We start from the raw sequence: 14,477 nt of genomic DNA on the forward strand, positions 1-14,477 counted from the left end.
ATGTAAGTGTCACATCATCATGTCTAAGCGGGTGGGGAAAATGACAGAAATGACAGACCACAAAACAGTTCCCTCAAGGGAACGGTTTTGATGAAGAGACATCTGCTTTCCGCCCCACTAACTTTCACATCCACTCACTTAAACACGCACCTGCCCACCTTTCCTTATCTGTTGATAGATTTCTGTTTAACATCTAGGCTGTTCCAAGGCCGTGACAACAAAGGCTGAAATTGCAGCTGCTCCCTGCAACTGGTGGCAGTCAGATGTCTGAAAGGGTGATGCCTGCAGTAGAAGCAATCACCAAAAATGACAGACAAAATTGGGAGTGGTAGCAGCTAAAGGAGAAGGACAAAGACAAGCAGCATCCGTTTAATAAGCACCTAGACATAACTGTCTCCATCCTGAGTCAGCAGCTGGATCCCCTGGGATTCATCACGCCTGTATTTCAGAGAGTAGCGTAAACCCTAAGCGACCCTCCCTGCTAAAACTATGAGTCAGCCCTTCAGTTCAGTGGCAGCCAAAAATACCTCCAAGAGCCCTTCAGATTATCTGGAAAGCTGGAAAGAATGACAGTTAAAAGGAATTCTTCTGCAACAGCAAAATTCTCCTTATTGCTATGTCGGCCTCATTATCTCCTCTTAAGAATCCAGATACTGTTTATTCTGATGCATAAATAGATGAAAGGTTCCCTGTTTACTGGACACGTTTTCCAGTAAAAAATGTCAACAATTTTTGATTTAATCTATTTAAATGGTGACACATTTTAATATATGCATTACTAATAATATGGTTCCTTATACACATTTCTGGTTAGTGATCATTGATTTCCCAATTCTGTAAAATTGTTACTAAGCCAAAAGCTACTCAAAATAATAAAAGGACACTCAGTTTTAAGCTTTTGTTATGAAGGTGCTTTACGGTTCTCTTAGTAAAGCTCCAATGACCTCTTCATTAAAAGTGATTCCACATTGTTTACCCCCATTTTTCATAATATCTTCATCATGTAAGCCCACCCTACTTAGTCTCTCAATTTTCTGAAGTTTCTCTTACTTTATCATCTATTAGACAATGCTTTTGCTATTCTTTCAAGCACAACCATCAGCTTCACATTTGTTGCTCTGACGATTACCTTTATATGCCCTAGATAACTAATTAAATCTATCCTCCCATATTTCCCTCTACTCAGCCTAAATACCAGTTTTCCAGTTCCATTTTCTTTTAATTAAGACTTCCTCTCTTGACATGAAAATTTTAATCTTCCTTCTAAACCTGGCTGACATTTAGTCCACTCTTTCATTTCTTGAGAATTTGAAGTGTTTCTCTTATATAATCATAGCAACAACAATGAACTTGTTCCATTTACCACAACTCTCTGACTATGACTTGTTAATTCTGTTGTAACAACTTCTAAAATGTTTATATAGTTAAACAATTTGGATTCTCCCACCCCACAAAATTTGAGTTGGAACTTGGCATCATCAGCTTCAATCTCTAAAATCTTCTAATGAGTAATTAATATTAAACAGAAAACTTTCATCTCTTTCTAAAACTTTCGCAGTAGCGTCTTCTTCCTCCTACAAACTATTACAATTCAAGTCTAAGGTTCTTTTCTATCCTGGCAAGGATTTAACACACAATATTCTAAAAGCACCTGATTCTTTTACCACATTAATGGAAGCCAAGTACCTCCCTGATACTTACTGAACTACTCTAAGTATCACTATAAAATACAACCTAGATAATGGAATTTTAAATGAGATTAGGAAACACTGGTAATTTTAATCCATTTTTCAACCTTCCTTAACTTTATGATCTAACTCTACTACTCTTATTATTGAGGAAACCCAATCAGACTACTCATTATACCACATCCCTAAAATAGTCACAATAGTTACTAGACTTTACAACTATCTTCACAAAAAGTTGAAAAGAGCAATTTTCTTATTTTTGACATATTTTTCTATGGATATTATATGCATACTAAATATCAAAAGCAGGAAAACTTTACCTTTCTTGTTATGCTTTAAATCAAATTAGTAATATCCTAACTAAACATATCCTCTACAAATTCCGAAATGTTTCTATATAGAAAGAAGGCCATCATACCTGTTCCTGGAACATTTTGCACTTATTCCATTAAAAAGTTACTGACATCCTAAATGTTAATACAGATATTTCTAAAAAGAATGCTCCTATAAAAGAGTACCAATTTTAAAAATTTTGTGTGAAACCATGTTTTAAATGCTGAAATAAATAAGAAGCAATGTAAAACTAAAATAAATGTAACTCATATCTAAATTAATATGGAAATTAACTCATTTTTCTATATGCTAGTTATCTGAATATAAAAACAAAGCATTCAAAGATATGAAAATTACTACCTAATTGTAGTTTCTTTAAATGAAAAATCCAATGGAGAATTGGAGTGGATCTGTATCTTTTGTTATGCAGATATCTTCAATTTAATGGGCTTCTATATGAAATATTTTGATATGTACATATCAATTTTTTATCATATCTTATTTGTAATGATTAGACCTATACCTCAAAGAATGAGGGAAAGTCAAGTTAGAAACAAGTTTTCAGAATTTTGTACTAAGTCAAATCATTATTGAAGAAAGTAAATTTAGTGCTCACTATAGTATTCCTTGTAAATTCACTAAATTTTGCAATGAATATGTGGTTTATTTTTATTTACCTGTAGATTAAACCACAGTAAGATAAGACAGAATATATTTTTTTCCCTAAGAAGATAACAGAAGCATCAAGAAGTTTCAACTGGAGTTAACGCTTGCCTTAGCACCTCTGAGAATGCCATCTTAACATGAACACACTCAACACCAGCTGTGGACACAGACAGTCGTGAGCTCTGGGTATCACACTCTTCTGATGATATCATAATTCACAGCCTGCCAGCAAATGTACCAGAAATCACTCTTCTCTTTCTGAAAGAAAGCTTTTGGTTCAATGAAGAAAACATACAGTGATTATACAGTATTCCTAATTAAGAAGGGAAAGAATAAATCAATGTCTAGGACACGTAAAAGGCAAAAACAGCCAAAATATAGTGTGATTTGAATTTATGCAAAGACTGAATCTTTTTCATCATAGTATTCACAGCATCTAAAATAGTACCCAGCAACTTCAGCCCTTAGTAAGAAACATTTGAATGCCTGAACTGTACTTATAGCTACAGAACTTGACTAACTCTGGTACAAGCAAAAGAGATTGCTTACATCTCTAGATTTCAAATAGCATGTTCTTTTCATGGAATATGTGTGATAATCAAACCTGTTTGATAATGCACATGTGTTATCTGCTTTCCAAAAGACTTATTTTCTATTTGTCTGGGAGAAAAACATTGTACCTCATACATCTTTATATCCTGCAGAGTACCTGGCACATCACATACCTTCAATCCACAAGGGTTAAGGAATGCAATGCTAGAATAATTTCATTTGACTCTTTTCATGTTAACACATTGAACAGTAATGACTTGCTGACTGACCAAGCTGTTCCTTTGGCCATCCTTCTCTACCAATGGAGATTTCTACAATATGAGCTGTAGCAATCAAAAAATAACACTAAAACAAATGGATTGTTCATGCCTATGGTTCACTCTATCACTGTGTATTAAAGGATCAGGGGCAGAAAACTTTCACTGCACGTGAGTTAAAGTGCTAGAAGGAAAAAATCGAGTTAGTGAAGCATGCTAGTGCCAAAATATGAATAAAGAGACAAAATATGAATCCCTAAAAATTATGACAGAGGGCAACATCTTTCTAGCATTTGAAAGGACAGACTGCTGTTAATAATGTATATATTACATATAATATATATACATACATATATATGTATGTGTGTGTGTGTGTGTATATATATATATATATATATATATATATATATATAGAGAGAGAGAGAGAGAGAGAGAGAGAGAGAGAGGGAGACGAGAGAGAGACAGAGAGAAAGAGAAAGTCCTAGCATTGGCATTGGCTCATTAAGACATGGGGGTATTTTCTGGTTCATGTGCTTCAATGACATCACTGCCAATTTTGCCTGAGAGTGACCATATGGGGAGAGAGTGCCACTATTTAATCCAACCTATGCCAGTGCTGTCGTACATTCCATCTGCCTTTCCTGTAAAATCATCACAGACTATGTATCTATTTAAAACAACAAATGGGACAATTTCTGCAAAGCCACTTCACTATAGCCATTTTGAAAGAAGTATAGGTACCATTCTGCAGCAGAGAGTGGGTAAAGCAATGGACAGTGTTAGTGAAGGTGTGAAAAATGCTAAAGGCTTGCTAGTTATGCATTTAAGTAAAAAAAATCCCAAAAGCTATACATTATTACATTTCTGCTTTAACCTGGCATGCACTAAGAGGAAGCCCATCAGTGTATTATTTCCATGCCAGATAGAAGTAGGAGAGCCCTGGACAAAATTGAAAGAACTGACTATGAAAAGCCATGTCTACAATGTACAGTGACATGCCACTTCAGGCAGCCAGTGGCTTTGGCTTTCTGTATGTCCTTCCTCCCACAAAATAACGTTAAATAAATAAGAGATGACAAATGACTTGATATCAGTCATGTACTCTTTGATTGAAAGCTATTTACACACCTGTGTGAAATCTTTCCAATTGTTTCCATTTTCGTACTCATTGAAATCTCAAGTGACATGCTCCTTCTGATCTTTTAGGCAGACTCAAGTGGATAAATCTAGTGCAGAGCATGGGAAAGGGTCTGAATATTATACTGATGATGATGATGATGATGGTACCAGGGATTGAACCCAGGGGTGTTTAATCACTGAGTCACATTTTCAGCCCTTTTTTGTATTTTATTTAGAGACAGGGTCTCACTAAGCTGCTTAGAGCCTCTTGTTAAGTTGCTGAGACTGGCTTTGAACTTGAGCTCATCCTGCCTCAGCCTCACCAGCCTCTGGGATTACAGGTATGCACTATTGGGTCCAGCTCTGAAATATTCTTATGCCTGCCCTGTAGGTTATCCTGATGCAGCCTTTCTTGGAGACCCCAGGAGTCTGAGTCAGATGGGAAAGGAGACTAGAGTCTCAGCTGCCTGATGCCTCTGCAGGAGGATCAGCCCCCACTGCAGCTGCCAGGATGAGCAAAATGCCAAACATCACAGCTTTTCAAAGATGCCGTGACCTCAACATCTGGAGCTTACCCTGCCTCCATCTGAGACTAGAGCTGCTTAATACCTCAGCTTAGCTCAGTCACTCTCTTTCTAGACATATTGCAAACACCTTTCCTCTATTTTCCCCTCACCTCCTCAACTCTGCATACTGAGAATTCAAACCATTTCCAGCATGTTCTCTCCTGCTTGATACCTCTAACACCACCCCCCACCATAAAGGTATTTATAATACTACCCTCCATGGTTGCAAGAGCCAGAGATTCTGCCAATCAAGTACCTGGCACAACCTAGGTAAATTGGTGGGCATGTTTCAATTTCATGTCCCTAAAATCAACATCAATGTCATATAGTGAGCTTTTATTGTTTGAATATAACTTTGTTTTAATAGGCAAACTAATTTTCATGAATTGATGACTACTAGTTGTCAAACATTTTGAGAATAATTATGAAGGACAATGAATATGTCTTTTGGGGGGGAGTGATTTTATTTTCAGAGATTCTTACAAAATTGTGTCTACAAAATGAGACTGAATGAATAGTAAACACATAAGCATCTCCTTTCTTTAAGACTGCATCACATGCTCCAAATTTATCAATTTTAGAAGTCACAGCTCTTAAGAATTAAAGGTGACACTGGGTTCCGTTTTTGTTGCATTTTTAGTAAAAATAACCAAAGAAGCAGCAATATTTGTAATATCTACTTGTATTGAGTTCCTGTTCTGATTGCCAGACACTGTAAAAGAACTTACACATAAAACTTAAAATAAACCCCCTGAAACCAACAAGTAACACAGTATTACTTCCACTTTACAAACAAACCAAAAAGAGAGGCTGATTAATATATTAAATGATATGCAGCTAATATATTATGACCACAGAACTCAAAATCTAAAGTGGACATTGATCTTACCATTACTTTATAAAGGAATATAATGAATATTCTTGAGTTCAGATTCATTTTTAAGTTCTGGGAAAGATCAGATTTTTTGTATTAATTTTGGCCAAGTGAATGTATATTTTATTTTTATAAATTTAAGATTAATTAAATTCATAGAAACATGTTATCATACATTTCTTTACAGCTTGAGGATAAATATCCAAGAACATAGTTAGAAACTGACCCTCGGACTATGATCTGACCCTTTGTTTTCAAGGGATTAAGGCATAAAGCTTCTTCAATATTTCTGAGTAAAAAATAAGAACACTGCAGGAAAAATTATTTCTAGGTAACCTCCTGAAAACAGCTTTTCAATGTAGTTAAGCATGGTACTCAATCTAGATTTTCCAGACTGAATCTATTATTTAAATACCAAGCCTTGTCATTTCTAATAGTTATCACTGTTGGACATTGTGGATTTTAGCTGTCACAAATATATGAGGCCTGTCTACACATTTTATTTTTCCATTGACCCCTTAACATTGATCCAAAAAATAAATGTTGCTCCTTTTATTCTGTTAAAATCCCCCAAGTGGTTAGCTCTAATGTGTAACATGAAGACCAAAGGAAAACTTGATTCAGTTATTACTTCTAGCTAATCTGAATGTAAGGTTTTGGCAGATAAGATTCTGAGGCAATCCCATCTCAGGTTTCCAATTTCATATAGAAGTAAATCTTCTGAATGCATAAGTCCTACCAATTTTTCTTGGTGTGTTTTTAAAAAATTCTACCTCTAAGATAATACTACCTCTTAGAAGTTCTTAGGAACTTTCTCCTATGCTATTCCTAATAATATTACTACTGATCAATTTTATGTATCATTATGCTTTTTCAAAAATTTTGAATTACTTGATCCATGCAATATCTCTGTTAAGATATAAATAGCCTAAGTACAACCCATTCTCCCATTTCACAGATGCATAAAAGAAGCCACAGATGGGACAAATGAATTGCCCCAAATAACACATTTAGCTTACGGCAAACTCAAAACTAATTCAAGTGAGGAGTTTGAGTGACTGGTAGAATAATTGTTCCAATTCACCAAAAAGTCAACCTAAATTATGCTGATGTTAGTAGCAAAGGCCAATGTGGTAATTAAATCTTAATTGTTACACTGATTTTAAAGATAATATAAGTTCTCTAGCTGATTCTTTTCATGATGGTATCCTAAAATATTAATTATCAATTAAATTATAATTCACTTAAGGGACATTTAATTGCCTGATAAATACGAAGCACTTTTCTGGATGCTTAGGATAGATTTATCAATAAAGCAAGCAATAAAACAGGAAAAAAAAAATCCTTGACTTCATAGATACTACATTTATCTCAGAGAAAAATAAGTAAATGACATAGTGATGTTAAATAACAAATATTATATATTAAAAGGTAAATGGTTAAGGGAAAAGAAAAAAATGCATCAGAGTAAAAGGGATAAGGCAGTGGGCAGACTTTTGTGTGTGTTAGGTTGGTCATGGTGGGCATCCTTGAAAAGGGGAGATAACAGTGGACGTCCCACAGAAGTAGAAATGGCCAGAGAAAAGCTCCAGAGAGCATCCTGGTTTGTTTAAAGAGCAGGAAGGAAAGCCAGTGTGACTGAAGCAGTGTTAGCAAGCCTAAAGTTGTATGAGATAAGGTTAAAAAAAATGGCAGAAAGATCATGTTGGGCCTTGGAGGCTACCAAAGAAATCATCTCCAAATGAATATAGCTGTATTACAGGATTTTGAGCAGACAAGTGGTGTGATCTGACTTAAATTTTTAAAAGGAATTATTATGAATCATTAAATACCTCAAACTTTTATAACCTAATACATTATATAACCTTTGTCATATATCTGAATCCCAATATACTCTCCTCCTCTCAGAATAAAATATTATTATTCCTATCTTCCCAAAGAAAATATCAAGTCTCAGAATGTCTAAGTAACTTCTCTAGGGTAAGATCCAGTAAGTAAGTAATGGAGTCAGGTGAAAAGAACAATTTTTCTAACTTATAATTAAAAACTCCTCCCTCTTTTCTAAGTACTGGTAAATTAAAATAACAAATGAGATTAGTCATCTAGATTATCCATCAACAGAGATATTCATTTCAATATATTAAAAATGTACAGAACTTAAAACCATTTTCCCTTGTTGTAAATTTCTGAAATAAAATGATAAAGGTGATTTCCCTGAACATTAAGCTTAAGAATGTTGGATGCAAAAAAAAGTGCTCATGTTAATTTAAGTTTGCAACAATACGTATGAAAATAATTTCAAAGCCTATTAGATGTCACTTATTGACTATTAGATGCCAGTTATTGTGCTAAATTTTTTACATATGTCATCATGTTTAACATTATCCAAAGAATGGTAATTCAAATAACAAAAGTGCATCCAGAGAGTTCAAGTTACACAACTTAAAGTTGATACTACTGCTGGGGTTTTACCTAAGTCTCCATAGGATAAAGTTAGTTTCTCTCACTAAGCTATACTGTCATATGTTATTCAACATATCACCACAACATTTTTAACTAGAAGGTCAGCAAAATATGAGTAGTCCCATTTTCCAGATGATTAACTGATTATATAAAAGTTAATCAAGCAATCAACATTTATTTTATAGTTACAATATGCAAATCAATATTTAGTTGCTGAAATCACAGAGAATTTATGATACAATATATTGCCTCAATGAGCTTACAATCTTATTATGGTGTCAAGAGACATATAAAGATGTAATAAATAATACAAGATAACATAGAATAAGTCCCCAATGAGATATAGAGCCAAAAACTGCTAAAGAAATTCAACAGAGAGAAAATTGAATCTGGATGCTACAATTCAGTAAAGAAAGATCTTTATCAAAGAGGACTAGTGTTAAGATGATTTTTCCAGGAAAAGGTAGGTATTAGATAAAAGCCGAGAGGAGTAGGAATATAACTCCACTAAAGGTCAAAGAACAGATGGGAATGAATTATCAAGAGAAAATGAATAGAAGAGATGAAAGAGCAAGTTGGATGGGAGGTGAGATAAAGTGGTGAAGGAAACCAGAGAAGTAGATTCTGGAAAGCCTTGATAAATTAGAAATTTAAATTATGAGGGGAAGAGTCGGTATTTGTTGAAATGTTAGTAGGGACCTATGCTTTGTATACACTTAGTGTTTGTGTAATCCTCCCGACAACCTTACAAGGTAAAAAGGTGGATAAAACAAAAGGCATTTTAAATAAAAGGAAACAGACCCTATCTTGCCAAGGCACTGTGTTGTGTGTGTGGAAGGAGGAGAGCTCCAGTCTACATCTATCTGTTGGCCTCCAGTGCCTATGCTGCTTCCACTATCCCAAACTACCAACTACCAAAGGCAATGCAAAGCCATCAAAGAATTTGATCAAGAGAAGAGAGTCTCATATGGAAAGCAGCATAAAACTAAAAGAAGACTAATAAGACTCTGATATTTTAGCATATGTTCAATATCAGAAGATTGATAAGGCAAGAAAAACCACTTAGTTTATTGCATTGGTCAAAATAACAAAGCAATCAGAATCTATACTTGAGTCAAACAATGGAAATATAGAAATTTAAGAGATAATAAAAAACAAAGAAAGAGATCATTGGAAATATTCAAATCGAGGTAATTTTTGCTACCCAGCCACATAATAATAGGGAAAATAGTTCCCCTAAAAATATGTAGAGACAAAGTCCAAAGTCTACCTTGAATACCTTAATATTTTTTGACAGCATATGATTTATTTAAAAATAATAAATTCTATGCCTTAGAAAAAAATCTGCATTAGTGCAATATATATATCTGAAACCACATCATGAATCACGACAGGCTTGTGCTAGAATTACTTCTATTATATGAGTTTGGCAATAGCCTATTGCCACATATCCTAAGATAGATGGCAAACCCTTATAGTCATGCTTATTAGATATATTAATTACTAAGGTAACATTATTTTAATTTTTCTTAAATATATATGAACTTAGATATATTAATTACTAAGGTAACATTATTTTAATTTTTCTTAAATATATATGAACTTATTGAATTCTCCCTTAAGGAAATAATGTGTAATATTTGAGAACATTATTCCTCCCTATTACTTCTCTTAAAATGAGATATCATTCAGGGATTCAAGTGAAAAAAACTAATATTGACTGAATACCACAATATTTATCAAGGAGTTGGGTCTCCTGTGACTTTTTCTTACCCCTGAGCAATCCAAAAAATACAATTTCCAAAGGTATATGTCAAATACCCACCAATGTAGCATACGTAAAATATGCACATACATTTTTCAAAAGATTATTCACATAAATATTCAGGTATTTAGTCAACAAGTTTTGTTGGGATACTGGGAATTAAATCCAGAGTGCTTTATTGCTGAGCTACATCCTCAGCCCTTTGTAAATTATTATTATTATTATATTTTTACATTAAGATAGGATTTCACTAAGTTGCGGAGGCGGGCCTGAAATTTACAAATCTCCTGCTCAGGCTCCCAAATAACTTTGATTATAGGTCCCCAGACAACAGAAATCTCTTAAAGTAACTTAATATCAGAAAGTTGCCAAACCTGACAATAACCAGATTAGCTGAGTAAATCTTTGATTAATATCAATTCTTCGATCAATTTGTCTTGATTTTTAATTAATGTCTTAGTAATTATGGATACATAAGTGTATTTATCACATGTAGGTATGATTACGTATATCACATATATCATATATGCATGTATATATATGTGTGTATACGTGTGTGTGTATATCATATTATAATTAATCAGGAATGGAATGTTTTGACTCAAGAATACTTTTAGGAATTATAAACCTACCCTATTTTACCTAATTCTTTAGCAACACCTAGCAATGCTGAAAGATAATTAAAATTTTACATATTAGCCAAGCCTAATTTCCTTTAAATTCATGGATTAAAAAAAAATATTCATTTCATGAGTTGAAAATTAATGCTTAAGTTTGAAATCAAACTGTGCCACAACCAAATAATTCAGGCTTATAACCAATTTATAGCTAAGATGTCTGAAAGTTTGAAGGTAAACCCATGCAATATTTGCATGTAAAAACTCATTTTAGGGTCCTAAAAAGTGTATTTACTGAGATAGAATCCAGATTATTTTATTTCTTTATGTTTCTTATTTTTGCATAACTTCCCTGGTATGAGACAGGCAACTATGAAATATGCTGAAAGTAACCAAAAATATTACACTGGAATATCAGCTCAGTAATGGCAGACTCTAACATACTCTAAGATTCAAACATTAAGCTATTAGAAATAAATTAATTTGAAAAGTATTCATGTAGAAAGTCTGGGCTTCATATGATTTTTGGCATTCTATAAAAAATATGCTAAATACATAATGTAGGTAGAAAAAAATCACAGATAATGTTTAGTTCATATAAATACTTTCTATTACCTATGATTTTAATACACAGCAATGCAGTCAAATATAAAATATATTAAAATAGGAAATATTATCCTTACCTTTTAAAGGCATTATTTTGTGAGAGTTTTAAAAAGAAAAATATTTTTACCTCCCAGTCCTGGTCTAAGCCGATTATCGTAACCATCCAGAAGTCTGTCTAGAATTCTTGTAAAGATGGTAATGTTATTTTTAGCCTCATCTTCTTGGATGTTAGCCAGCACCAACCTAAACAGATAATTTTACAAGCTGATATATACACATATGTGTGTTTTGCAAGTGCCACCATTCTCTTATTTCTTGATTTGATTTTAAGGCTCCCTAAACTATAAGTGCCACTCATTTTTCTCCTTTTTTTTCACCTTTGTAAATACCAGTATGTCTATAGGGAAGGTGAACATGCTGTTAAAAATGGATACTACATTGTAGCTTGTCAGAAGTTTGATGATAAAACTATTTGAGATTTCTACCACTTAGCATTTTAAATGTTATTCTTACTATTTCCCTAGAATTACAATGTGATAATAGATTATCATTTGCAGACACTATTAGTAATTTATTTCACAGTCACAATAATAATAATCAATGAAGCTCCTGCTATAACTCTTCACTGTTTTGAATATTAATTTGAAAACAAATTGCCTGATTCAAGATACAAAATGTTTCCATCTTTCTCAAAAATATATTTTTCTTTTTATATCTTTTGCTCTTTTAAACCAAGATTGCTTCCTTACTTTGGGTATACCTCCACCCAATGGCCAACTGCAATATAGACATCAGGGAAACTCCTCTGGCTGCGTGCCAGGCTTCACTGTAGCCAGAAGGTGGAGGTGGGCTCTGGAGGCATCAGCAACACACACAGCTGCAGAGACCTGGAGGGCTAGTCCCTCCTGACTGGTCTCAGAAGAGGACTAAGGGACCACATAAAGATTAAAATGCCCAGTTACCTTTTTATGGTGATAAATTTGTAGGAAGAACAAATGATCTTAAAATATCACGAGAAAGGGTTTAGAAACGGTGATTTTCTCCATTATTTGTCCATCATAAAGCCAAAGACCTGATTTTGTGACATCCAGCAATTTGGTGAAGAAGGAACTGAATGTATAAAACAGAATGTCCCTTTTCATTGCCTTTTTTTTTTTTTTTTTACTTAGAATGATTCAGAGATTTAAATTACTGGCCCCAAAAAAGAATCATTTATATAATAGAATAAAATACTAGCATGAACATTTCTGGTCAAATATAGAACAGAAAACTAGTAGAGAGAATTTTAGTTAACCACTGAGGCTTTGCAATCATTATTAATTGAGGATAGAGTGTTCATGCCTTAAAAATCAAAGACAATAGATAAATTACCTTCTGATCAAGGTGTATTGTGTAAAATACCATTCAGAGAATGCATTTATATTTAAATGAATACAGAGCTAGTAGGTAAGAATACTCTTAACACATCAAATAATCATAACTAAATTCTAGTAATTTTTGCTTTAAGAGTAAATATTTTAAAACTAACATGAAAATAACATTTTACAAATTATGTAAGTAAGTTAGTTCATACATTCTAGCCTCAAAAGTTTCTATGTTGCCTACTTACGCTTATTTTAAAACTAATCCCCAAAATAGTCATCAAGTTTCACCTAGAGATTTTCATTCAAAAGTGTTTTAGTCACATTTCATATTTTCTTTCTAAAGTCAATACTCAGATGTTAAACTAGTAGATACTTTCAAATTACATTGTCTTTATCAGTATATATTTTCTTCAAATCTGGAAAATATTTCCACACTTTGACCATTTGGGGCGATGGATATGAAACTTAAAGGGAATTAAATGATACCGTTTTTTTTTTTTTTAAAGCATGGTTACAGGATCATTCTCAGGAAACTTGTATTTTAATTCTTCTGGTATTTGGTAAGTCATATCCTATGATTATAAAAAAAATCAGAAAAGACTAAAACTAAGATGAAGTTTTTGAAAGCAATAAAAATCAATTTCATGTTTGTTGAGCATAGGCAAACTAAAATTAGTTACACATTTGATATAAGTACTCCTTTTGACAGTAACCATTTGAGTAATAAAAGATCTCTAAATTAATAATTTGCAAAGTTGATTAATAAATCAAGCTTTTTTTTTTATTGTTTGTGATTGTGGAGTTGTATACTACCTCCACCTAGAGGTTTAAGACTCACACATCATTTGGGTTTTCTATGTTGACTAACAGAACCAAGACCATCTTCAAAACAGGAAAGAAAACATTAAGTTACAACTCAAATAATTTAACTGGTACTTTGCTGTCTGGCTTGAAGGAAAACTTGGCTTTTTTTTAATTGAATTTTGTTATTTAAGTGTCTATAATTTAATCATTTTAATTCCTTGTATGAATATGCCATTAAAAGGATATTTTTCAGTGAATTATTTGTATAAAAACGTTTCTTTTCAGTTTTACATTTGATTGCTAAAAACAAGAATCACCAAACTTTTCATACTTTCTGCCACTTTATAGTTAACTTACTGGTACAGTCCCTTTTCATGAGAAATAATTGTTCAAAACACCCTGATTTTCACAAGTCACAGCTGCACTGATGGCATTCAAAAACACACCTTTACCCTGAATTAAAAGTTAAACACAGGAAATATCTCACCTGGCTGGATCCCACACCAAGAAAACAAGTAGCAGGGACTGCATGTTGGAGATATCCAATTTCGCCTTCATCACCTCTCTTTGCCAAGCAATGGAAAATAAAAACAAAATACACTTAAAATTGCCTTCAGTCCCATCACCCAAGTTACCCCAAACAGTGTCATTTCATTTGGGAATTGGAGTTAATGCTATGAAAATTATTCTGTGAACTGAGTACAGAGGGAGGAGAATTTTCTTTTTTCTTCTTTCTTTTCTTTTTTTGGATAGCAAGATGACCAAGTAATCAAATCAGTCTTTGCTCTGCCAGGGGGAACTTC

At 33.3% G+C, this 14,477-nt stretch overlaps 1 protein-coding gene across 2 annotated transcripts in view; it reads right to left on the minus strand.

The window, feature by feature from the left end:
- Gabra2 (gamma-aminobutyric acid type A receptor subunit alpha2) overlaps nucleotides 1-14,232 on the minus strand; it is a 134,985-nt gene extending 120,753 nt beyond the window's left edge. For both annotated transcript variants that reach the window (XM_071614789.1, XM_027937463.1), the window contains exons 1-2: nucleotides 14,162-14,232; nucleotides 11,634-11,749 (exon numbers count right to left, since the gene is read on the minus strand). In XM_071614789.1, the coding sequence (XP_071470890.1) occupies nucleotides 11,634-11,749; nucleotides 14,162-14,232 (187 nt within the window). The remainder of the gene's footprint in view (nucleotides 1-11,633; nucleotides 11,750-14,161) is intronic.
- Between the last annotated feature and the right edge of the window lie 245 nt (nucleotides 14,233-14,477).

The sequence above is a fragment of the Marmota flaviventris genome, chromosome 7 (genome assembly GCF_047511675.1).
Source record: "Marmota flaviventris isolate mMarFla1 chromosome 7, mMarFla1.hap1, whole genome shotgun sequence".
NCBI classification, from domain to species: Eukaryota; Metazoa; Chordata; class Mammalia; order Rodentia; family Sciuridae; genus Marmota; species Marmota flaviventris.